We start from the raw sequence: 26,618 nt of genomic DNA on the forward strand, positions 1-26,618 counted from the left end.
TTTATGAGAAATCTCAAAAGGGTGGTACCAATAATCTGAAGTTTCAGCTTATCCCTTAGGAAGTGTGTAAATCTGGCCAATGTGACTTTAAGCTTTTTTAGATGCGCCTCCAGCCACAGTTGTGATGTGTTCTCATCTTCCGCTCTTACTCCCTCAAGGGCCTAGCCTGTCTGACTGCCTGTAATATTTCTGCATGATTTAGCTGTCTATAATATCATGAGTCTCTAATATCAAACAGTTTCTGTTCTGCATTTTTCCCTCATGAAATTGTCTTGCTGAAGAGACCAGGCCATTTGTCTGATAATGAGATTGTTTCAGAGTGCAGGTTTTCTGATGATGTCCTCCCAGTTCCTCTGCCCTCTTGTCGTTCCTGCAGCCTGAAGTTTCTGGCAGGAATCCTTCTTAGGGGCTCTGCCTCGTGCCTGGTCTCCCTGGATTCCTGACAGTGAGGAGTAGGACTGCAGAGGTTCTCTTTGTCTCTCACGCAGATCCTCCTAACATCCTGTCCTCTGTTGGGGATGTTGCCTTGCCTTGGGAGAGTTTATCCAAATTTTTACTTGGACTTGCTTTTTGAATTTTGAAGGGTTTTTTTTAGGATAAATTGTTTATTTTCACTTTTTAGTAGAAAATTTTGTGGTGTTTTTTCCTCCTGAAGTAACATAACTTATTGTAGTGTGTGCTGAATGCTGTCCCGAATGCTGAGGGCTTATTGTTTGTGCGTGGACATTAACTAACACTTTTCAGTTACACAGCACATGCATAAACACACTTCCCTGAGCAGTCTGCAGCTGTTACAGTTCTTTGTCCCTCAGGTCTATAATAAGAAGGGCAGAGGGGGACCTGGGGCAGGGTGTGGAAGGAGACTGCACTTTGCACTGTCTAATTTTTACACTGTTGGCATTTCAGTTAAATATCTTCCTACTGTGAGAAGTGGCACAAGAGCGAGACCGCCCAGGTGGGCTAGTGGAAGGCAGTGAAGCACGTGCAGTATTCACCTCCTGCGGGTTGGCTGAGGGCAGCAAGAGGCTGTCAGTGGTGAACAAAGAAAAGCGGGAGCTTTGTTGGGGGTCAGGCAAGGGCTCTGGCACGTCTGTCATGTACAGGGCTCAGAGCAGATATTTGCTGTCGGGGTCCACGAGGCAGTCAAGGCAAGTGTGTGGATGTTATCAGGTAACTTGGTGCTGGGAAGATGTGCTGTACTTTGTAGTCTTGAAGCAGGAAACTGAGGACCTTGGACAGATAACTCTAACACAAAGACAGGAGCAAAACTCGGCTTTTAATGCTGGTGGCTCAGCGAGTGACTTTGTCAGTTTTGAGAGCCCCAATAGAAGTTTGTACTTCCTGGGCCGGGGTTTTAGCTCAGTGGTTCTGCCGCCTGCCTCGCAAGCGCAAGGTCCTGAGTTTGATCCCCCGTACAAAAAAAAAAAAAAGTTTGTACTTCCTTATCTACCTCTTTTTACATCTATGAAGCCCAATTCCATTGGAGCTTCCCTGGGAATATAGCGAGCAGGATTTGCACAAAGCAGAGCAGCAGAGGGTGGGGAGAGCAGAGTTCTGGCAGGACTTTCTGAGTCTGTTCCGCTCCTTTGGTGACAGATTACAGAAGCTGTCATGGCTACTCAGGTGCATCCCACAAAGAGCATAGCTACCTAGTTAACCCATAGTTGCCCAATAACTCAGTTAACCCATAGTTGCACAGTTCCACATGGAGGGGTGGTCTCCTCTCAGTCTTATCTCTGTTTCTGTAACATCCCCTGCTGTGTTCTGTCTGTTCCGAGACAGCACAGCTTGCATCATCTGTGTGTTTTGCTGAGGGCTGAGGTTTTTTGTATCTGTTAAACTGTAGCTTGGAATCAAACAACATATTTATTAACCAGGAAATGGCCAGATCAGGACTCACACTGACCTTGTGCTCTGAATCTCCTCCTTTCCTCCTTATTAGATATCCTAGAGAAATGTTGTTCATGAGAACATGTGTTCAGATAGCTGGAAGGATAGCATCCATGTCATTTTGGACCATGTTTTTTATTGAACCCCATCACGTGACCCTTCTAGGTTACCACGGGAAATCTAACTCCTCATTCCTTTTCTGTGACTCCTGGTTATGGATATCACCGTGTTAGTGAACATCTAATTTTTTCCTCCAGGTTTTTCATTACAGACAAATTAGGAAACTCACCTAAATTGAAATTGTTAGATCAGAAGTATCTACAACCTTTGGGGTAGATATTGCCGAATTAAACTTCACAGTGATTTCATCAACTTAGGAATGCTTCCATTTGAACATTTAGCATGATGTAGACTTCTGACATTAGGTAATCTTTCCAGGTTCAGAAATAGTCCATTCCTTCTACTTCATAAGAATTTTTGTCTGTGTGGCCATTAAATTTTATCAAATGCTTTCCTAGCATCTGTGAAGACTATTATTTTTTGTTTCTAACATTATCGATATGGTAAATGATGGTAGTAGAATTTCTACTATTAAATGATCTTGTACTCCCTTGAACTTTCCTTGATTATAGTGTATTATTTACTTCCTGCTAAATTCTAGTTATCATTTTAGCATTGGTTATTCATGACATGAGTATTTTGATTTCTCTCTGATGTATTCTATTGCATGTACATGGTAATATTGTCATTTAGTTGTTGTTGTTTTTTTTTTGAGACAGGGTTTCACTATGTAGTTCCAGGCTGGCCTTGAACTCACTGTGTAGCTCAGGATGGCCTCAAACTTGTTGTGATCCTCCTGCCTCAGCTTCCCCATGGCTAGGATTACAGGGATGTGCCATCACATGGGCTTGTCATTTAGTACTTGTGTCTTTGACTCTATTTTTGTTTTCTTGATGGTCATTAACTGTTAATCCTTATCTTGCTTACTGTTGTGTTGTTGAATTCTACCTTATCTTGGGTCTCTTGCTTTCTTTTAGTTTGCATCTGCTTAGATGTTTTTATCCACCTTTTTGCTCTTCCTCCCTCTCCTACCAGAATGTGGCAAAGTTTAGCTTTGCAGTCTGATCTGAGGACTTATTATTTGGGTAAATGAATGCTTTCATTTTTGCGTGTGTTTATGGTGCCGCGCGTGGAACCCAGGGTCTCATACATGCTACCCAAATGCTGTGCCACTGAATGAGACCCCAGCCCTGGTGAATTTATACCACTTGAATGAATGACCTACTTGGTATTGGGCTATCTTATTTGATGTTATGTTTTCTATTAAAATTGCTTCTTTTGTGCTTTAAAAAAAATCTTTTGCTATATGGAGTGTGTCATCTTTCCCCCCATTTCAGTGGAAAAGTCTAAGAAATATATATATTTTTAATCATGAATTTATGTTGATGTGTTCAGTTCAAATTTAACATCAAAGAATTTTACTTAATTTCTTTGGCTATATATTTGCATCTCTTTTCACTTACATTGAAAATCTTTATTCTTAGTAACTTTACTGTAATTAGTAATTTTCTTTATCTTCCAATTTACATAAAATAACTTATAAAGCCATGCTAACTTCAGCATTAGCAAGTTCTGAACGAAGTTTAACATTTCTTACTCCTTGTTCTATTACTGCCCGTAGTCAGAATCAAATCTGTTTTTTAAAATTAAGGCTTGGTAGAATTCCTTTAAGAAATTACCTGGCTCTGATATTAGTTCATGTGTTAGGTTTTGAAGAATTTTCTCTGAATCATCTGTAGAAATGGTTTGTTTAAACTTTTCATCTCTACTGGGTCAGTTTATTTTCCTAGAAGATTTTCCATTTTATCCAGGCTTTAAAACTTTCAATTGATTTGTGCACATTTGCCTCGGAATCTTTCTGACTGTTGTGCTGTAATGGTAGTTTTTTTCCCTTGTCAGGTTTGCTTTTTTTTCCTCATTAGCATTTAAATGCTGAGGATGTTGCTGTGTCCCAAGAGCTCCTGGGCTGTGAGTTCCCGCTCCAGGACTCTTAGCCACATCTCCCTCCCTGTCCTTCCCCCAGGACACACTTTCTCAGCTGTGGCCTCCGCAGTTCCTGCAGCAGCGCTGTCCCAGGCCAGCCGCCTCTGTCCAGTACACCTGTTCACCTCCCATGCTGTGAAGTCCCCGCCTGTCCTTGGGGGTCACTCACAGTGTGGAGCCTTCTCCCAAGGGAAGGTGGGGGTCCCGGGGGCCCATTGTTCACTGGGTTCCCCTCATTCGGACTGCTCTCCTGCCTGTTCTTTGAGCAGCTCTTGCCATCTTCGTCCCCCACCAGAGGCTTCGGGCCAGGGACCCAGGGAGCTTGGGTCCTGACCTAGCTGTGGTCTCGTCTGCTGTTGGCAGATGTCGTGGGCCTTTCCCGAGCGGCTCCTCCCATCCGTGTGGCTTCAGGAGGCCTCGGGAACTGCGAATAGGGGTGCGCTGCACAGCTGGTCTCATTTCAGTTACCTGTGGAAGCCTCAAGGCCATTATCTTTTCCCAGCTCTTTTGTCGGACGTGGTTCTTTCACTGTAGAGGTGAGAGATTGCCATCATGTTGGGACATGTTCTTAGTCACCTTTGAAGTGTTATTTTGTTTTATTTGCTCTGTTGTCCTCAGGGGTGTGAACTATATATACATGGCTCTTACATATTCCCTGTAATATTTAAAAATCTTTGTTCTTAGGCACTTTTCTTAGGCTTTTCTACAGTTTTTCTGACTGTTTTCACGTTGGTGTTAATTTCAACTTCATGAAAAATTTCATAGTTTTTCAAAGCTTGATGCTATAATTTTCTGTGTAGTTTTTCTTTTCTTTTTCTGTTTCCCTATAGAATTTTTGCACAGCTCAGTGTGGTTCTTTGTCATTGCTGCTTACTCTTCAGTGAGCCGCTGTGCTCCCCAGATTGGCACGGGGAGGGGCTCAGGTGTGTGGTGAGCAGCTTGGACCTGCCCCGCGGGGCTCAGAAGGGGGCGCTGCAGAGCCCTGTTCTCCTAGGGGCTCTCGCGTCTGTTGGCCTTTAGGTTGCTTTGACCTCCCTGTCCTGCAGGTCCAGAGTCAGGTGTCTCCACCTGGCTCCACCAGCCAGCTTTTCTTCCAACATGGCCACCCTCGTGGTCTTTGGAGAAGTTTTATTTTAATAGCATCTGAGATAATCCTATTTAAGTTGTTAAATCTGGATCTGTGTTTTTTGCATTATTTTAATGTATGACAGTATATTTGATTGAAGAAGAAATGGTATATGCATAATTATGAGTTGTAAACTATTTTCAGAGTGCAGATTTCAGAAGTCACAAACGTTACAATCCTAGCTCTTTGGTAAATTAATCCACGGCAGCAAGACATGTTTCTCCTGCAGGTTTTGTGGGAGTTGCTCCCTTGTGCAGCCCCTTGTTGGAGGCTGATCGGAGGAGTCTGTAGCTGCCCAGTAGCACTTAGAGGTGGCCAGGCTTTCTTGAAAACACTTGCCACATCCGAGGTTTAATGCGACGCACTTGACAAACCCACCGCGACTGTGGGTTTGTTTGCCGCTTGCCACCTGTGGAGCTTTGGGTATGAAGCATTCATTAAGCAGATGGAGAGTTGCCTTGTTGGGAACATGACTTGGAGCCTGGTGGGATGCTGGGAGATGCATCCTTAGGGCTCTTCCCAGCTCCCCCAGATGCAGGGGATATGAGGAACCGGATGTTGGTTCCTCACCGTCGTCAGCAAGTGTTGAGCTTGACAGCCATTCACCGCTGGCTTCTGCATGAGCCAAGACCCCTTCCTGCCCTCAGACCGCCTTCTCCTTCATCGAGGCACAGAGAGCAGATGACAGGTTCCCTAGAGAGGGGTGCAGGGGCCACAGCTTCAGCTTCTTACTATCAGCTGTACCCTACCCGCTGTCCTGTAGCCTGGCTTACTCGCAGTCTCTGGATGTCTTTCCCATGAGCATCCTGGTTGGAGAGATGGGAGTGCCGTGCCTTGCACTGGCCTCAGTGAGTACCCCCAGCGTCCCCAGCGGGGCGGTGTGCACGATGATGGGACCGTCAGGAGGTGGCCTGAGTGGGGGCTCCTAGCATTGCAGTGTGCACTCTCAGGGACCGGCACCACACCCGCTCTGGTCCCCTGTGCTCCTGTCACCAGGATCGAGCTGGAGCTGGTGCCACGCCTCTGACTCTGAGCTAAGTCATCCTCTTTTCTTATAAAGTTAGTCTGCCTCAGCATCTCACTATCGTAACAAAAAAGGATAACTCAGGACCCAACACATCTCATGTCTTTAATGTCAGGTAGTTGTTCTTGTGGAACATTGTGGAAGGTTCTCTAGAATATCTTATGTATACAAGAATGGGTGGGTTAGAGTAGTCAGATACTGTCTGTCTTCTCAACTCTTTAATTGGCATTATAAAAGTGATAGAGTGGGTTTCAAGTCAGTATAATGTCTCAGGAATGTACACAGAAGATAGAGACGTCTATATGACTGTATGAAAGAAGATTCAGCCAGGTGTGAATGAACGTAAGCCACATATAAATATATATCCTGCTGGGCAGCACAGCAAACACAGCTGTGTTTTCCTGTGTGTGGGGAACAGGGGAAGGGGACGTTACCAGAACCTCTGCAGTGAGTCCTGGTCTCCTGCGAGCCACGGCAGCACACAGCAAATTACAGGAAAGGTAGACAAATGAGACTGAGAAGAAGCTGAGCTTTGGGTCTGATCAGTGCTGCTCTGGGCAGCAAAGATGAGAGCACCCCCCACCCCCAGGTTACCGCACCTTTTATTCAGTACTTAGTACATTGGGAGAAACAGATGTAACAAATGACTTGCAGAGAGGTCAGTACATCCGGGTAAACAAGATGGTAACAGTCCAAGAGCAATGAGGAACTGAGTAGATGTTTGTTCCTCCCAGGATGTCTTCAGCTGGTGTAATCTTGTCCTGGAGAATCATAGCATCATCACTGGATCATTGAGTTCTCAGTTGTGATCAGAGGTCAAAATGCAATTATGTTTTGGAATTCCATAGCTGGGCTGTAGGCAGGAGAACTAGGCTAACCAAATGATTTTACCCTAAAATTATGTAGCATTGCTCCCGACACCCGTGTATGTATTTGTGCCTTTTGTATTAAGCAGGGATATAAAATGTGTTTTAAGGACACAGGCAGCCCTGGGGTGTCTTTTTGACCTGAACAGGAGCAGTCCGTTCAGATGCCAGCCTGGAGGCTGGTGCTCAGCGCTGCAGGGTAGTGGGGCGAGGGGTGGGGCATCTTCACTGCAGGGGCATAGGCTGCTCCTCCCTGGTGCCCAGCACACTCCAGGGAGCCCAGAGAGAGACTTTTCTTTCCTTTTGGAGTGGACACGACACATAAGCCATGGGCAGAAGCCGAGATGTGTGGGCACTGCTACTGCTCTGTCTCATTAGCGGGTCCGCCGGAAGCCAGGTTCCCGACAGTGTCCTGCACACCAGACTGGCTTGTTTGGCTGTCTGCAGTGGCTGTGTCAGACCCCAGCCCCACAGTGTCCCCACCCCTGCAGGCAGGGGCACGGCTGCGTTGCTGCCTCCCTGACCGCCCGTGCTGCAGCCGGTCTCCCTCCCAGAGCCCGCTTCTGTCTGGGAATTACATTCATAGCTGATGGGAGAAAGTTGGAGGAGTTTTAAAGAAAAGCCAACCTCTATTTTTAGGAGCTGAAACCAGAACCGTGCTTTGGCACTGATGGTGAAGAGAAGCCGGGTAACTTAGGACTTGCAGCTCTGTATTCCCGCCCAGTGCCCGATTGCAGTCCTATTTTTATTTTATTTTATTTATTTTTTATTTTATTTTATTTATTTTTTTTTTGCTTAAATTCTTTCATTGGTACATTTTAGGTATACAATACGTTTACATTTATCATTGGGTGCTTGTACCTGAACATGATGTATCTTGGTTCTTATTTTTTCCCCATTCCCTGTGTGCCCTTCCCTATTTACATAGACTTCGTTTCCATTTTTTTCCTTTTCTCATAATTGTTCCTTTCCCTTCTTTCCTTTCCCCATCTCCCCCCACCACCCCTACCCCTTTGGACCTTTTCCTGTTTCAAAGTATCAATTATTAGTTATTAATCCTTGTAGTCCTTATTTACACTGTCAATTTCTCACACTAGAGGAACTATTTGGCATTTACACATGTGTGTCCTGTTTATTTCACTTAAGAGTATGGCCTCAGTGTGCATCCATTTAGCTATAAATGTCTAGTTTCTCATTCTTTATGGCTGAGTAGTACTCCATTTTATTAAAAAAAACCACATCTTCTTTATCCAGTCTCCACTTGATGGGCACTTGGGCTGTTTCCAAGCTTTCGCTATTACAAACTGTGCTGTTATGAACATGGGCTCACATATATCTCTGTGGTATGATTCTTTTAATTCTTTGGGGAAGATACCCAGTAGGGGAATAGCTGGGTCAAATGGGACTTCCAGCCCTAGTTCTTTAAGGTATCTCCACACTGATTTCCACAGTGGGTGCACCAGTCTGCACTCCCACCAACAATGGAGAAGGGTTCCTTTCTCCTCACGCCCCACCAGCATTTGTTATTGGTTGATTTCTTGATAGCAGCCATTCTTTCTGGAGTAAGGTGGAATCTCAGTGTTGTTTTCATCTGCATCTCTTGAATGACCAGTGATGTTGAACATTTTTTCATTTGTTTATTTGCTGCTTTTACTTCTTTGTCTGAGAAATGTCTTTGCATTTCAGAGGCCCATTTTTGAATTGGGTCTTTGAATTTGGGGGGTCTGATTTTTTTCAGTTCTTTATATATTCTAGATAGGAGTCCTTTGTCTGAATTACAGCTGCTAAAAATTTTTTCCCACATTATAGTTTGTCAGCTCTGTTGGTGGTTTCTCTTGCAGTGCAGAAGCTTTTTAATATGATGAAATCCCAGTTATTGATTCTTTCTGCTAGTTCCTGTGGTACTAAAGTTTTGTTCATAAAGTCTTTTCCTATGCCAATATCTTCAAGAGTTCTGCCTAACGTATCTTCCAGCAAATTTAGTGTTTCTGTCTTAATATTTAGATCTTTAATCCACTTTGATCTTAGTTTAGTGCATGGTGATAGGTATGGGTCTAGTTTTAATCTCTGTGCAGTCTTATTTTTAGAAATATACTGGCTGGTTTAACACGGCCTGGAGAGTCTTCTATGGTGGCAAGGAGTCATCTTTTATAAAATAACTTGGAAATAGTGAAATAATAACTTACATGCTGTATCTCAGCTCAGAGTTAAAAAACTTGATGTAGTAATCGCAAAGGGTGGAAATAACAAGAAAGACTCAGGGACAGCCTGTGCACCCCCAGATCCAGGATAAGAGGGAAGCATGGATGGCTGTGGGAGATTGAAGAGAAATCCATGGAAACACTTTAGATAGAAAATATTTTAAAAATGGATTTGACAGCACCAGTGGCTGATGTAACTTAAACCATATGTCTTTGTACCGTGGCTGCTGGCCTTTGGAGTATATACCTTTTTCAGTCTTTAAGGAGGGTTTTACCAGTTGTAGCTTTTAAAGGCTTTTCTCCCCTGTGTAACTTACTCAGGAGTTGTAATGGTAGGAACCGAGTATTGAGAATCCTTCTCCAGTCTAGGCCCTTTCCTGTTTTTAGTATCAGATCTCTCTTTTCATTTCTAAGAAGTCAAATTGCTGTGCAGATCTTAGCACAGGGATCTGTCCCGAGACTCCACCATCTGTCTCTGTTCCTTGTAAATTCCCACACTGGAATCATCTGTCCTGTTTCTCTTCCACACTGCTCATCTTACTTTGGGGCTCACAGTTGTACCAGATCCCCGACTTTGGCCACAGGTGGCCAGGGTGGCACCCCGTGGAGAGGAGAGCCAATCGGCCTGAAGAACTCGCCTTGCAGTGGACAGAAGCAGCAAAGTGTTTTGATGCGGCCACGCTCCTCTAGGCAACCAGATCAGTCTTCATGGAGGATTTGGTCGCAATCTTAGCCCTAGTAAGAGACAGGACTGGGACTCGGTGGAGCAGGGATGTTGAGGCTGCGCCCTCCGTGCCCCCGGACACGCCTTGTCCCAGGGACCCAGCGGATTCCTACAGGGAGAGGACGCTGCCTCCTTTCCTTCACTGTTGCTAGGAGACACTGACTGTGGTTAGTTTCGTTTGTCTTTCCAAGTATGTGCCTGAGTGTTTAACCCAGACTAGTCAAATGACGGCTGAGCCGGGGCAGCCTTAGTCTGATTTTGAGAAGTCCTGTTTTGGTTTGGTCTTTGTAACTAGATTAGAAAAGATGAAAATAGTTGAAAATACTCAGTAATCAAAAAGAACCAAAGGAAAAGAATGTTTTCCTACTTTCACTATAATGGGCAGATTGGTAAAATATTGTAGGGGAGTTTGTATTCTGTGTCCAGATTTAGAATATCCATGTCCCTGGGCCAAGCAGTTCTGCTTCTGAGTACACATAACAGGGAAAGAGTGGACAGGTAGGAAAAGGTGTTTCTACAAGAATTGTAGCATTATTCATCACAGCAAAAAAGGGAAATAAATACCTTTCAGTAGGAGATTAAGTGAAAGCATTTCATACAGTGGCATATTATGACACTGTTACAGGTGCATTTCAGGTTCCCTTTAAATTGGCATTGAAAAGTACTAGATGATACAGTGTGAGAAAAGATCATAGAGCAATGAGTATAAAAATGATTCCATTTTTGTATTTTTTGTTTTTGTTGGTACCGGGGACCTTGCAATTGCGAGGCAGATGGCGGAACCACTGAGGTACATCCCTGGCCTTCCATTTTTGTTTTAAAATGGTTTATTTATGAATGAGTCTTTAAAAGTCTGGTTATACATAAATTGCTATTTCTAATGACTTTTGGGGAGTAGGGAGAGGAAAGCAGGCCTCTCTTATTCTCACATATACTTTTGTATCTCTTAGAATTTTGAGTCAGCTTGTATCGCCTCCATAGTCAAGACAGCAGGAGCAGGCCAGGTGCCAGTGACCTCCACGCGTCCCTCTTAGGGGGAGTCCTCACCGTGCCACTGAGGGCATCGTGTGCGGTCGCTGGCCTATTTGATGTGCTCTGACACATTTTCCTTCCACAGTGAGAAGGCTGCTCACGTCTGGCATCGTGGTGCAGGTGTTCCCGCTGCATGACCGCGAGGCCCTGAAGAAGCTGGAGGATAGCTGGTACACGCGCTTCTCCTTGCACTGTCAGCCCATAGGTAGGTGTCGTGTGCACCACCCACTCGAGCTCGGCCTGCTAGTGCATGTCTGGTTCACAGAACATGAGCAACCGAGGGGCCTTCGTCTGCCAGTGCTCCTGTGCCAGTAGAAATGAATGTGCCCCAGCGGGCTGTTCTGGAGCTAACGTGTGGATCTTGCTTTGCGTTTCCGAATACTTTCTGTGCAGCGTGGTGAAATCTGGCGCAGTGGAAAAATTGCGTATCTTTGGACAGGGAGGCAGGAGACTGCAGATGGGTGTCTCCTTGGCAAGCAGCATTTACAGCTCAATGCAAAAGTGGGGGGCATAAATTTGACACCCAAATAAGTCCCTCCAAAGGCGTGCCTGAGCTCAGTCTAGCACCTTAGAGACTAGGGCCAGCCCCAAGATGAGCCTTTCTTTGAGAAGAAAGTGCCCACTCAGTGAGGAAGTGAGGGGAAACTGAGTCAAGCTACCTGGCAGAGCAGCCTTGGCAGCTAAGGCCTAGGCCCCGCGCTGGGCAGCGTGAGGCTGTCCACAGTGACAGATGGGGTCTCTGTAGTGAGTGCAGCACGGACGCGCCCTGCGCTCCCTGGGAAGCGAGGCTGTTGAATGGCCCCCACTTACCTGAAACCTGAATGAGCACAATTGCAGGGCTGAACAGGAAGTCTTTGACGGTCAGGACTGAAGTTCTTCTTCTCTACCACAGACCGTATTCGTGGCTACTTCGGGGAGACGGTTGCTCTTTATTTTGGGTTTTTGGAGTATTTCACCTTTGCCTTAATCCCCATGGCCGTCATCGGGCTGCCTTACTACCTGTTCGTGTGGGAGGACTATGACAAGTACGTGGTCTTTGCCTCCTTCAACCTGCTCTGGTCCACCGTGATCCTGGAGGTGTGGAAGCGCAGCTGTGCCGACATGACCTACCGCTGGGGGACGCTGCTCATGAAGAGACAGTTCGAGGAGCCCCGGCCCGGGTTCCACGGGGTGCTGGGAGTCAATCCGGTCACGGGCAGGGAGGAGCCCCTCTACCCCAGCTACAAGAGACAGCTGCGCATCTACCTGGTCTCCTTGCCGTTCGTGTGCCTCTGCCTCTGTCTCTCACTGCACATCATGATGATCTACTTTGACCTGGAGGACTGGGCCTTGCGTGTCCATGAGGAGAGCAGCACCGAGTGGACCGGGGTCCTGTTGTACGTGCCCAGTGTCATCTACGCCATCGTGATCGAGATCATGAACCGCCTCTATCGCTATGCTGCCGAGTTCCTGACGGCCTGGGGTGAGCATTCATGCTTTTTCTTTTTGTCTTACTCGCTCCCAGGCAGTGATGCTGGGATCAGAGGATCTCCAAGCTGCTTCTGCGGGGAAGGCAGGCCAAACATGGGGAAGAGTTCCTCGGCATTGTGAGCTCTAGTGATGTCTGTTTCCTGGTTACCACAGCCCTTAAGTGTTTCTGTTTTGTTTTTTAGGGTTTTTGTTTGTTTATTTTGAGACAGGGTCTTGCCATATAATTCTAGCTGGCTTTGAACTCACTATGTAGCTCGGGCTGGGCTCCAGCTCATGGTGATCTTCCTGCCTCAGCCTCCTGAGTGCTGGAGTTACAGGGCTGTGCCGTCAGCCTGACCACAGCCCTGAGTTACCGAGGGTTACCATGTCCTGGGGCCTCACTAAACACTATATCCATAATCTCTCATTTTCACTTCCTTGGGGCCCCAGGAGACATGTTGTTTCACCATTTTCTGGTGCTTAACCGGGTCCCGACAGCAGAGCCGGGCGAATCCAGAGCCCTCTGTGCAGAAGCCATGCTCCTCGTGCTGTCACTGTGATTCGTGAGGAGGGTAAAATACTCGGAAATCATCTTCGTGATGCTAGGCTGGTGACCGACAGCTGGTCCTCAGACCCTGGTCCTGCTCCAGGTGGGCGGGCGCTGAGCATGGCTGTCGCGCCCCTCGAGGTGGTGGTCATGCTGCATCTGTGGGAAAGAGGACTCAGTTCTGGTTTAAAACGGCCTTCGCAGCCACTCACTGTTTAACTTACATATTCAGTCCAGCAAATAAGCAGATGTGCTGTGTTATTTCCCAAGAGGTCTAAGCCTTCATTTCACAGACCGTGAAGACGTGCTGAGATATTTTCATGAGCAGTGTAACAGCAGCAGCCCCGTATGTTGAGAGCTTTCACGTCCTGTGGGGGCAGAGGTCCTGTGTTATTTCTGACCCTGACAGTGACCCTGGGAGGGGCGAGCAGGCCGAGGAGGAGGTGAGTGGCCGGGTAGCCCCGAGCTGCCAGTCTTTTTTTTTTTGCAGTGCTGAGACTTGAACTCAGGGCCTCCTGTGCTAGGCAAGCGCTCTACCACTGAGCTACGTCCCTGGCCCTTTTCACTTTAATTTATTTTGAGACCAGCTCTTCCTAGGATGCCCTGTCTGGCCTTGAACTTATGATCCTCCGGCTTCGGCCTCTAGAGCAGCTGGGGTTAGAGCTGTGTGCCACTGCGCTCAGCTTGCAGGGCCTTTTCTGGTCATTTGCCAACAGTTTCCAAATGTCTGACTTTCTTTCCCGCGCTAATACTTTGCAAATCATTTGAGGCCACAGGGCATTGCAGCGCCATGAGAAGCACATCCCCGCGTGCTGTCCCGGCCGTTGGGAGTGCTGTGACCACAGCCTGCGTGTAGGGACTGAAGCCCTGGCGCCGAGCCCAGACCCCACTCTCCCTGTGACGGCTCACGTTGTCTTCCTCTCTGAGAGAACTTCTCTCTCCTTCACGTTTCAGAGAATCACCGATTGGAATCTGCTTACCAGAACCACCTTGTTCTGAAAGTCTTGGTGGTAAGTGGAGGTTTTATGTACAAGGCTTGAATAACGAAACCGAAGCATACCGCTGAAAATTGAGACACGTCAGTATGAAGTTGCTTCTAATCATGTAAGATGTAAGATATGAGACAGTTAACATTTTGTGTAGATAGGCAAGATTGATGAACAAGTAATGTGCACAGCTGGGCTTAGCAGTTCCCTTACAGATGTGCACATGGCATGACACTCTGAGTTACACAAATCAGTATCGCAGCCCATTTCTATGGTGTAAAAAGCGAGCCACTTTCTAGACAAGTTTCCATTGTTATTCGTTCAGTTATCTTCTTGAATGTTTTATTATTCACCAATCTCCAGGTACCTGCACTCTATTTAATGAAGGGGGACTAAATCATTTTTAAAAATTTCATTAGAGAGATTTCCAGAGTGTGGAGGTTCCCAGCCCTTCTTACCGGTGGTGGGAGGAGCGGTGGAGGGAGGCGCCCTGTGGACGCTGGCTGGTGGCACCTGCTTCCCCCCTTGCTGGGAGCTCGGAGGCGCCTGTGTAGTGCCGAGGACCGGGAGGTGTGGAGGCTGCGAGCTCTACCCTGTGTTCTCCCGCGGTCCTCATGCTCCACGCATAGAGCGGCTGTGTTCCGGGCCTAGAAATCTCCTGAGATGCTGGTCCCTCTGGTGTTTCAGTCCTGGAAGATCAGAAACCTCTGCTAGGAGAACTCAGGAAGTAGGTGAACTCAGGGAGGCAGGGGCAGGTGGGACCTGGAAAACCTGCCACCAACGGATCAGAATTCAGCATTTGGCCATTAAGAGGGAGCAGGTGGCCATGAAGCATCTGAGAGGCTCTGAGGGCCTCACACAGGCTGGGAAAGAACTGATGTTTAAGATGTCCATGAACCAGCACGGACGCTGCGCTCTGTGCCACATTGCTGCCCGCGGTGCTGGGTGCTAGGTGTGGTTCTGGCAGCGGCCTTCTAGAGCCCTGTGTGAGAGTCTGTTCTTCCTTCGTGACCAGCTGCCCCGGCTTCTGCTTTTCAGCTTCTGCTCTGACTTAACACCCACTCCTGGCCTGGGCCGATCTCGCTGCTCGCTGATGGGGTGCTCACTCTCACACAGCTGGTACCCCTGTGCTGCGCAGACAGAAGTGTGTGAGGCAGAGGGAACCCCGACTGGCTGCAGGTTCTTGAGTCAGGCCTGCTTGAAGATGCGGCACGTTTTGTGGCAGGATCTCCAGCCAGCCGCCCCAGCCAGTCCCCTGTGCTCTGGCAGGCGGAGAAGTTCCGCCTCTGCGCCCGAGACGCTTGCTGGGCTGGGCGGTTGGCAGGGCCAGCTCTCCCGTGCCAGCGGCCCGGTCGTCTGGGGTCTCTCTGAGGGAGCAGGGTCTGAGCCCCGAGCACAGAGCGGCTTCTTGCATCGGGCCCTTGGGTGGTGGGTCACCCACCAGTGCCCCCAGCTGCCCGCCGGCCCCTGGGGGGTGGGTTCAAGTCTGGGGTACGGGGCTTTGGGCCTGGGCCGCTGTGGTAGACGGGCCTTTCTGCCTTGGCGGCCCGCACCCTGGCACCTCCCTGTGGGACTGAGGGAGCGTGTCCCTGGCCTGATTGACTCCCCTTCACCGGTTCTGCTGGGCTGGCCTGGGTTGGGGGCTTCCTATGAATGGGGGGGCAGGAGGCACCCGGGCAGGAGGACCCACTGGGCCTCGGTCTCCGCCTCTCAGGCGGGGACTTGGGATGTGTGTTCTTCGGCCCTGGACTCCCAGACGGTGCGCTGTGCTCTCGGCACTGTCCAGGGCTCCCCTCCCGCTCCCCTCACGCTCCTTGCGGAGTTGACAGCTGTGTGCAGCGGGGGCAGGGGCAGAGGAGACCCTGCGGCACCCGCACTGCGCCATCCCCTCCGAGCAGAGCCCCTGCCTGTGTGCTTGACTCTGCCTCTGCGGGTGTTGCCAGGTCCCGCAGTGCAGCAGCTGACACTGCTCTTCCTCCGCAGTTCAACTTCCTCAACTGCTTCGCCTCGCTCTTCTACATCGCCTTCGTCCTGAAGGACATGAAGCTTTTGGGCCAGGTGAGTGTGACTGACAGAAAAGCAGCGGCTTTTTCAGTCCAGCGGTGGTTTCCTCTATTCAGGGAATGCAGTTGTCACTGTGGACCATGCTCAGCTGAAAATGAGTTAAACATAACTCACAGAATTAATCACATCAGGCAGTAAAATCAGTTACATATTTAGTTCTGTTAAAGCGATTGTAATAACAAAGATGTGTTCAGAAGTTGAGCTTTTGCCTCGTGAATTTTATTTTTAGATTAACCGGTTGGTGAGTTTTACAGACCAGTAAATCCTGTGCAGTGCTCTTTCCTCCCTGAAGTGTTGGAGAAAGTCCTATGTTTACTTTGATGTGCTGTAATTTTGGGACCATATAATATTGACTATTAAGTTGTGTACAAATTACTAATTTCTAGATTGTGTTTTCATACCCAAGCCAATTATCAGTAAGAGGTGTTGATTCTGGTTTCTAATATTCTGAGGTTGTTAGTGAGCAGTGTCGCAAGGCCCAGGCTTCTTAGTGCTTGTGCTAGAGCTTGGGGTAATTTTTCAGGAAATTTAAAAATCTGCATAATCTTTTAAGTAGTTGTGGTGCTAACAGCTTGCGTAAAAGTAAGATTAACTATTGTGTTCTTAACAACTATGCCAGATCTATTACTGCCTTTTAAACGTCAGTTTTGAAACTCGAGCAAATCAAGCGAATGCATGTGCTGTGGACAAGCTGGAGGTGCCCGCCCTCGCTCCGTGTTAGCTGGGGGACTTCGCGTTTCTAGGGCTGTCAGAGGGCGGGACGGAGGAGGGCTCTTTAACAAGAAAGTCATAAGGCCAGCAGCTCGAGGTGTGGTGGAGTGGAAATTAATTCAGCCTCCCTGGAAACCCCAGGGTAGCTCTTCAGAGAACCTCAGCTCCCCTAGTCAGGCGCCAGAGAGCACCGGGCTCCTGTGCGCAGAGCCTGGGAAGCGGATGCTTCCCGCTGAAAGCTGGAATGGAACAATTCAGCGGCAGTGCTCTAGGCAGGTGAAAAGACTCTCAGTGACCTGCGGAAAAGCGTACAGTATGTTAAGTGACGAGGCAACCTGTGAAAGTGCATACCTGGAATGACGGCAGCTTTACTTTTCATGTGGCTGGGCAGAGCGTCCCGAGAAGAGGCAGCAGCCCTGAGGTGCTTGGCCCTGCTGCTTCCATTCTGTTTCTGTTTTCTACTCTGAAGAACTATAGGTTCAATTTATAATTTAATTTTTTAAAAATGTTTTAGTTGAATTGTTGTTTTCAGAGTTGGCAACCTCATGTGGATCCCTGTGTTGTAGTCAGGACGAGATGGCAAGGAACGTGATTTCAAGTTGATGCGTTAATCAAGTTCTTGACTAATCAGTTTCCTCTTATAATTGTACCTGTGTTTTAATGTCTTCTCTGTGAAGAGTTGGAAATTATAAGCATACCCTGAAACACAGCTTTTCTAGCCCTAGTCCGTATACCAGCAGCACACTGTTCATTGGAGCTCCCATTGTATTTGTTGCACAGCTGTGTCCTGTTAGGGTTTGAAGCTGCTTTGCCCAGCATGACTTCTGTGTTTCTCCTTAGAGCTTGGCCACCCTCCTGATCACCTCCCAGATCATTAACCAGATTGCCGAGTCTCTTCTTCCTTACTGGCTGCAAAAGAAGCACAGTGTGAAGGTGAAGAGGAAGGTCCAGGCTTTAAAGGTGGACATTGATGCCACCTTCTATGAGCAGGTCGTCCTGGAAAAAGAAATGAGCACCTATTTGGTAAGTTGGAGTGTTGCTGAACCTCACATGCCCGAGCGTGAGTCACAGCTGTACTGGGTTCCACAACACAGTACACTTGTGTCTCACACGTGACAACTTCTAAGTGTTTCCCAGCCGGTTTTTCACTGTGAGCCACTTTAAAAGGTGCAAACTCTAGGCTTAGCTTTTTGAGGATTCTCCGTACTGATTCCCATAGCACTTTACATTTTCATCAGCAGTTCCATTCGATGCAGCTATTCTCCTTCTACTAATTGTACTAGATTATACTAGGGTTCACCCCAAGAGTTAAAGACCTCATACTACAGTGATCCACGCACACCATGTTCATAGCGGCACAAGTCATAACAGCTAGATCTTGGAAGTGGCCTGTACGTCCATCAGCAGATGAATAGATAAAGAAAATGTGATGTTTACACACAGTGGAGCACTACTGTGCTATAAAGGAGGATAAAGTTGAGTCATTTGTAGGAAAATGGATGCACCTCAAGACCATAGTGTTAAGTGAAATAAATCAGACACAAGCTTAAATATCACATGGTTTCTCTCCTATGAGAAACCTAAAATACAAATAAAGAGCGAAAGAAAAGATAGATGATAGGAAGTATGGAGAGAGATCTTTCTCAGAGGGGAAGAGGGTCACGACTGGAGGAAGGGGAAGGAGAAGGGGTAAGAAAGGAATGCAGACGTGCTGTGTACTCGCTTCAACTCCACACAAGGAGTGTACATATCACATGCTATGTGGACTACTAAACAAAGGAGAGGTTGGAACTGTGTGTTGAAGTGCTCTGTCCTGAAGCTGAAGTTCTGCGCAGCCGCAGTGCAGGGCAATTTAGAGAATTGTTTGCTCTGCAGAGAGGGGCTGGGAAACTTGCACCAGAGAGGATGAAGCCAGGAGAGAAGGTCTGGGAGAAGCAAGGCGTGGATGCTCTTGACTCCCCAAACTCAGAGAAAACACTCATTCAAGCAAAAGGTTCTGACCCAGTGCTGAAAAATCCAATGCCAGTGTGATTTTAGTTTAAATGAGTGCTGTTGTAAATACGAAACTGTTCCCTTTGAGGCCGAATTTCTGACTCATGTAAAGGAACTGCAAGCAGATTATTAAGGGGTGGCTGCTGGGGTACCTGAAAGCTGCAACTCGTGAAGAGCCAGCTGTGCATTCACGCGCTGTCATTGGGGTCAGGCCAGGCTCGCCGTCTCTGCCGGGCAGGGCCTGGGTGTCTCTCCCGCCCAGCGCCCTCCTGCTCGCCAGGCAATGCTTGCTGCTTGGCTTGTTAACTGAGGACCCATCTTGGTAGACTTCCTGGATCTCGTGTCCACTGGGATGAATCGTCTTCAGATCACTGACTTTCTTGGCTGGCTTGCAGTTTTTCTCCTGCGCTGCAGGACTTTGGTCTGTAAGTTCATCTTGGGCAAGAGCTGCCCACTCCCCCACTGCCCACGCTCCCCGCCTCTCAGTCGCCTCCATGGAGCCTCCAGGTCCCTGGTCCATGGCCGGGCGCGTGCGGCCCTGAGCTCCCATCTGGACAAAGCCAGGTCCCACAGATCTGCTCGGCTCTGTGCTGGTGGATCACTGTCCACGCAGCTGTCATCCTGGGCTCAGCTGTGGCCTTGTCTGCCTTTGCTCGAGGCGGGCCACTGTCCTCCCCCTGGTCCTGGTCGCTGGGTGGCTCCAGTTACACTGCAGGGGCCGGGGTGCTCGATTCCCAAGGATCCTCGCCACTGCGGGCCCTGGGCGTGTCCACCTTGCTGTCTTGCACTTTATCTGTCTCTTACCTATGCAGCTGTTTTCCCGATTTTTGCTTGGTGATCAGGTCTTTTGATTCACGTATCTAAATTTTCCACTAGCATTTTCTGCGGTGCTGGGTTTGGGAAGAAGGTTCAGAGTATAAACCCAACAGCACAACTGGAACGACGGCTGCACTGTTGTGTTCTCAGATGAAACGAGGGAGGGGCGGCACACAGGGAGAGGGACAGGTGGGGAGCGGGGACCCGGGGCAGCGTCCTGGCCAGACTGGCTGAGGGCTGCCCACCGAGGGTTCTGTTCCGCACGATCCTCTCCGTGCACAGGTCAGGATGGTAGTTGGGACCACATTTGTTTTTGGTCCCTTGGCCTCTGGTGGACACTGACCCCACGCTCGTCGCTCTGTCCCCTCGGGAGAGGCCTCAGTGGGCTCCTTTGCCGACTGTCCCCCTTCTCCCGCTGGCTCCCCCTTGCAGCCTCCCCAGTCCTTAGCACCCTCCTGCTTCAGAGGAAGCCAACCCTTCATCTCTGCTGTTTGCATCCTGCCTCTTCCTTGGCTCCTAGTCATTCTCCATAGTTTTGTCTCTGATGTCTTAATCCTCTTCCTATAATCAGAATCTGCTCTTCTTTCTCCTGAAATTGGGCAAGCAGCAGCATCCCCGAAAGTGCCCCAGCCCGAGTTCAGCCCTCTGCACATGGCTCCTCCTGCTTTCCCTGGCCAGGGTGGACTGCACAATCGCTCAAACAGCACATTCTTCATCCGCACCATTCCTGCATCTGAGAACCTAGCACTGATGGGGTGGTGTTGCCCAAATCCAGGACCTCTGACAGCACTTTTGTGGAGGGAGGCGGGGTCCAGCACTTACTGACGTGTGACAACACTGGAGTCATGCTCGGGTCGGACACAAAGCAGACATCCGAAGCTCTGTTACAAGTCACCCAGTGGCCAAATCAGGAACAGAGTTCACAGGTGACTTCCTGTGCTACCGCATGGCTCTCTGCTTCGAAGTGGAGAAATGGGTGTCCCCATTGGTCTCGCAGGGCCAGGGCTCCTTAACTCACCTGCAGGGTCCCGCGTGGCCTGGCCATGTCCCTCCTCATCTCCTGCATGCTCCTGCTTTCATCTCCAGTTGAGAGCGACATCTGCTTTCCACGGTCTGCATGTGTGGAGAGGGGAGGTGTCGTGAGCCACCTAGATATTTTAGGTGGTGGTGTCCTACTCACCCATCCTTCCTTCTTGGTGCATTTTGCTGCACTGAAGTTAGAGAGTGTAGAAGTGCATGTTCTGTATCTCAACTGACTGCTCTAGTTGAGTCTAAGATAACATTACCCAGCTCTGGGAGAAAGCTAAAACTTAAAACATGTATATTATAACAGTGGTGCCTGCTTGCTTACTGTAGAAAACTTGGAAAATGCAGGACAAATAGGAAAAAGAAATCCTGTCACACCCCCAAGGGTGACACACCGGGGCCCCTGGCCCTGTCCCCACCCAGGATCTGGGCTGTGCTGCCCCATGGTCCTCACTGGCCACGCTGTCCTTCCTTGGCTGCTGCTTGTCCAGCTGTGTGGCCATGGAAGGCTGGGTTTCTGCAGCCAGTGCTCCACTTTGAGCAGATTGTGGCACCAGGGGGAGCTGCCTGTGCCGGAAATGGAAAGGAGGGTCGGCCTTGCACTGAAACATTTTTGTTGTTGTTGTTGTTGTTGTTGTTATGGAAAATATCATATTTCAAAAGATACTGCATTTAAGTTAATGTTATTATTTCACTGAACCAAAAAAAGGTACTATTTCACAGAACTAATGAACAAAATTAAGTTTCCCAGGTTTAATTTCTGATTTGGTAAATATCACTAGATGAAATCACATAAGGGTGTCCTTAACGCATTCAGTAACTTTTCAGAGTTTAAACCAAGAAGTCTGAGAATTGCAGATGTGGAACAGGCTCCCTGCCTTGCTTTCTGAGGTGCTGGCCTCCTGGTTCCTCGTGAGGCTCAGTGGTGGCTTTGGAAGTGGCCCTGCAGTGGGGCCACCTTGTTGGATCCCACGGTCAACTTGGTGACAGATTTTAAAGGCTCTTTTATAATGAGTAAGTTACCTGTGGAGAGCCCGTAGAGCCTCCTGTTCCCTGTCCATGGCATCTTTTCTGGCTGCATGTGGCTGGCATATGGGGACCCTGTTGAGTTCTGGATCTTCACCTGCAAGTTTGCTGCACCCTCCTAATATTTCCAGCTTTATAGCTTTTCTATACCCCGTTATTTCAGCTACAGATAATGTCTCCTTTCTCTCTTCAGTTCTGTTAGGCTCACTCAGGTGTCCAGGGCACTTGTGTACTATTTTATTACAGGAATCTTTACCTTAGTCCTGATTTTTTTGTCTTCCTACCATTGCATGTTATATTTGCTCTGTGTTTTGGGACATGACATTTTGTCAGTTTAAAAATGTTTTGTCTTTCTTATTTTCTAAGAGATTTTTTATTTAAAAAACCTGAGTGTGAAGTTTTATCATTTTTTAAATTTTATTGTGATTGTCATTATCTCCTTATTTAGTATTTTTAGTCGCATTTAAAATTTCCTAATGGTACACCTGCTCAAATTTAAATGATTAACATTACTGGTTGAATATTTTTATATACATTTCTGTGTAGAGTGTGCTACACAGCAGTGTATATATTTAGGATTTTTATGCCATTAGCTGATAATTTTCTTTCTTGGTCACTAAGGGCAAGGCATTATTTAGAATAGAAACCCTGTTTCTAACATACAGCCTGGCATTTAGCAGTGACTCAGTGTCTTGGGTGTCTTGGTTACTTTTCTTGTTACTGGGGAAAATATCCTACACACACGTTAAAGGAGGAAAGGTTTATTTTAGCTCACAGTTTGTAGAGATTTCAGTCCCTAGTCGGCTTGTGCCAAGGCAGCGCGGCCTGGCAGAGGGGCCTGGCAGAGGAGAACAGTCCATGGCAGGCAGGCAGGAGGCAGTGGAGAGCAAACCTGCCTTCTTTTTGTTCTTTTATATTCTATCCAGGATACAAGCCTATTGATTGGTGCCACCCACACCCAGGTGGGGCCTAGAACTGTGCTGATCCAATTTGGGGGCTAATTCAGACATCACACACCCTTTATCCATATTCACACACCCTAGATCCAGCCACCTCCAAAAAGCCCCGCCTATGAGCGCATGAGGCTTTAAGTGACATCTAGATACCAGCCATAACACTCGGTGTAATATTTAATAGGAAAAGGACAGCCCTGTCCCTGAGGTCTGCCCTGATTACTGCCTTCATGCTGTGCTTTCTTTCCTTGCCTTTAAATCTGCACTACATAAAGGCCGGAGTGGGGAATCTGAGATGGATGAGCAGATGGGACAGGCCACCCAGAACCTGGATCTTTGTCTCCATACATCTAACAAATTAGATATGTAGAATTAATTGTGACTTCCCCCAGCGTGCCACACGTGGTACTCTGAATAACTAGCTTGTTCTGAAGGTTTGCTCCAGCCTCACAGGGCTGTCTTAGCTGGTCTTGGCCAGCTTTTGCCTAATAGGGAGGGTAAGGTCTACCTTAGCTAAGCCATTGTTAATTGGCGGGTATGTTTTTTGTTTCCTGGGTTAAATTTGCCTTTTTTTCTTCCTTGCTGTTGGGTTAGATCCCTGGTTTGCCATGTGTTCTTTGGTTTAAAAGTGTTCAGGAGTGTAGAAGCACTGGAAACGCTGCATGTGTGGCACATTGCTGTGTTGGGTAGGGGCTCCCTGCACGCTGTGTCCTGCCAGTGCCCAGGGCCTTGGTGGCCCCCAGAGGCTGCCCAGTGGCACATCGGAGAGAGACTGTCTGCACAGCTATGCAAAGCGTGGGACCTTTACGAGCTGGGAGAGTGTGGTTGTGAGTGCTGAACACACAGGCATCAGGGGTTCTTAAGATTGAGTTGTGGTAAAAATAGCTTGATTGCTAAGATTTCTACTCTTCCCGACTCACAGTTTCTTCGCTCTTCACGGAAGTAAACCAACCTTATATCACTGAGCCTTTTGTAAAGGCACATTTAGATGATGCAACAGAAGGAGATGCTTTCTAGAGCAAAGGCGACCAAGGAGTGGCTTGGAAACTCCTCCCTGCTGAGTCCACGGGCACTGTCTGGAGACACTCTCCACCGAGTCTGGAAATGGCCTGGGTGGCTTAGGCAGAATCCTGCTGATGTTGGCTCACACTTGACCCGCATGCCCAGAGTGCCTGAGAGAAGCCCTCCCTGCATGCCCTGTGCCTCCTCATCTTGTTCAGATTTTGTTTCAGCAACATAGGAAATAAGAAAAGAAACTGATCAGAGGTGGGGTTGGCTTAGTAACACTGCTCCTGGGCCAGTGTGTGTCTCTCAGCAGAAGACTGATTGGGAAAGTATTAAAATAGCTATGTTTATCAATTTTGAGAGCATATTTACTAGTGCTCTAAAACACTGTGATGAGTACTTCTTTCACACTAAAATCACCTCGAGTGCGTGTGCTGCGTGATCTGAGGCCGAGGGTGCTGGAGCCGGGGAGATGCAGTGTCAGGTGTGAGTGTGGCCTGGGGCACATGGCTGCTCTGCAGCTCCATCACCACGCTACTGGGGCAGGCCCTCACTTCCTCTAGACTGGAGCAGGAAGGCGCCTTGCCCGGTTACTAAAGGTCCTGAGTAACTCACCTCCTCCACGTGTGCCTGTCTCCAAGAAGGGTGAAGACTGTTTCAGAGTGGTTTCTTCACGCCTCCATGGTTTGCCCATTTTTTACCACTAATGCCTTTCTTCTCTGGCCTCTTTCAGTGTTTCTGCTATTTCCAGTAAGGTGACCCTGGGCAGCTTTCTTGTTGCCATCTGAGTTTCTCTTTTTTTTTTTTTTTTTTTTAACTCTTTAATTTAAAAAAATTGAGGCATAATTCACATACCATAGAATTCAGATTTTAAAAGTGTACAATTTAAAACATTCATGATGGGGCTGTGATTTGTATTATCTCACTGCATGACTGTCCCATTGGGTGGCTTTTTATTGATTTTATTAATAAAAATACTTTTAAAAGTGATTAGATCTGTTTGTACCACCAGTGGTACAAGCTGCCTGATGGGATAGTCATGCTTTAACACTGGTGGTTCAAGCTGGGGGGAATGGGTTAATGGCTTGTAGTAACTCACAGGGTTAGAGTTCTACTTAGAATTCCTGAACATTTCATCACCCAAAAAGAAATCTCACATCCATTGGGAGTCACCCCCGGCTCTGGCAACCACTAATCTACATTCTCTAAGTATAGGTTTACCTTTCATTCCGGAATGTGCCTTGTGTATCTGGATTTTTTCACTAAGCACGGTGTGTTAGAGTTTGCCATGGTTTGGGTCTGGATGTCCCCTCAAAACCTCACGTGGTCATAGGCTTGATCTAAAAGCTGGAATTGATTCATGATGCCATGCTAGGCTGAAGGGCACTAGGATGAAGGGTGTGAGTGCTTCCCACCCTAAGTAGCCTGAATAAGATAAAAGGGGCAGAGAGGCACTGTGAACTTCTCTTGTCACCATTGCTGCCTGTGTGCGCCATGTTGTTTTTGCTCTGTCATGCCTGTTTGTCATCCCTGCCTTGGAGTTGGCTGATTATGGACTGAAACCTCTTCGAACTGTAAGCCAAATAAACTCCTTCCCCTCTAACTTTGGGTGTCTGGTATTTTGTCTCAGCGATGAAAGAGAAGCAACTAACAGAGAGTTCATCCGCGAGTAGTATGTATTGGCACATCTTTCTTTTTGTGGTTGAAAATTTTCCATAGCATGGATACACTATAATTTTTTTATTCATTCATCAGTGATGGATACTAGGTTGTTTCTACATTTTGGCTATTGTGAGTCATGGTACTATAAACTTTTGTGTACAACTTCTTGTGTGAACATATGTCTTATATAAAGGTATGTTACCATTTGCTCAATCCTGTGTTAGCTCTGTTTAACTTTTTGAGGGACTTCCAGGCTATTTTCAAAAGCAGCACCACCATCTTACGTTCCAGCCAGCCCTGTATGAGGGTCCTGCTTTTGATAACATCTTCAGTGTTTTATGTATTTTTTTAATGATAGCTATCATTGTGGGTATGAAATGATGTCTTATTGTGTGTTTTATTTGCATTTTCTTAATGACTGATATTGATAATTTTTTATCCTTGTCTGGCTATTTGTGTATCTTCATTGGAGAAATATATTCACATTATCTGTTCATTTTTTATTGGGTTGCCTTTTTATCGTTGAATTTTAGGAGTTACATATTCTAAATACAGGTGTCATCAGGCATATATTTTCAAATATTTCCTCCCATTTAATAGGCTATCTTTTCACTGTCTATCATTTTTTGTTCTTATTTCCTTCTTTTCCTTCTCCCTTTTTGTCAGAGATGGGGCTCAAACCCACGGCTTCATGCATGCTAGGTAAGCACTTGACCACTGAGCCCCTTGGCTTTTTTCCAGTAGTTTCAATAGTTTTTTTCAATAGTTTCCATTCCATAGACTCAAATATTTTTCATTTTTATGAAGCCGCGCTTATCTTCTTGATGCTTGAGCTTTTGTGGTTACATCTAAGAATATTGCCTAATCTTAAGCTCAGGAAGATTTTACTCTTACACATTTTAAATGAATTTTTGTGTTTGATGTGAGAAAGGAATTTATATTCATTCTTTTTCATGTGGATACACAGTTTTCTCAGCACCACTTATTGAAAAGACTGTTTTCTCGGCACCCTGATTGAAATCAGCTGACCTTACGTATGGGGGTTTGTTCTGGATTCTTAATGTTATCCCTTTGATCTCTGTGTCTGTCCTCATGGCAGTGCCATCCTGTCTTGATTACTGTAGATTTGTGGTAGATTTCTAAATGAGGAAGTTGTTCCTCACTTTCAAGATTGTTTTTGACTGTTCGGGATCCCTTGAAATTCCATCTGTGCTATCATTAGCCTGTATCCATTTCTGTAAAAAAATGTAGTTTTAATTGTGAACAGGAATTGGTTTGAACCTTTGGATCGGGTTGAGGAGTATTGCCAATATGAAGTCTTCCGATCCACGAACACAGTGTCTTTACAGATATTTGGGTCCACGTCATCAGCTTTTAGAGATGATTTGTAATTTTTAGTGTGCAAGTATTATACTCATTTAGTTAAGTTTATACCTAAAATATTTTATTCTTTTTATTTCTATGATAAGTGGAAT

At 47.1% G+C, this 26,618-nt stretch overlaps 1 protein-coding gene across 11 annotated transcripts in view; it reads left to right on the forward strand.

Moving 5' to 3' along the window:
- Positions 1–26,618, forward strand: part of Ano10 (anoctamin 10) — a 158,678-nt gene that overhangs the window by 21,738 nt on the left and 110,322 nt on the right. For all 11 annotated transcript variants that reach the window (XM_004835076.4, XM_004835075.4, XM_021257730.2 and 8 more), the window contains exons 5-9: positions 10,992–11,111; positions 11,799–12,368; positions 13,857–13,912; positions 15,872–15,946; positions 17,504–17,686. In XM_004835076.4, the coding sequence (XP_004835133.1) occupies positions 10,992–11,111; positions 11,799–12,368; positions 13,857–13,912; positions 15,872–15,946; positions 17,504–17,686 (1,004 nt within the window). The remainder of the gene's footprint in view (positions 1–10,991; positions 11,112–11,798; positions 12,369–13,856; positions 13,913–15,871; positions 15,947–17,503; positions 17,687–26,618) is intronic.

The sequence above is a fragment of the Heterocephalus glaber genome, unplaced genomic scaffold (genome assembly GCF_053883595.1).
Source record: "Heterocephalus glaber isolate CG9 unplaced genomic scaffold, H.glaber_assembly_v1.0 deba00001504, whole genome shotgun sequence".
Lineage (NCBI taxonomy): Eukaryota > Metazoa > Chordata > Mammalia > Rodentia > Bathyergidae > Heterocephalus > Heterocephalus glaber.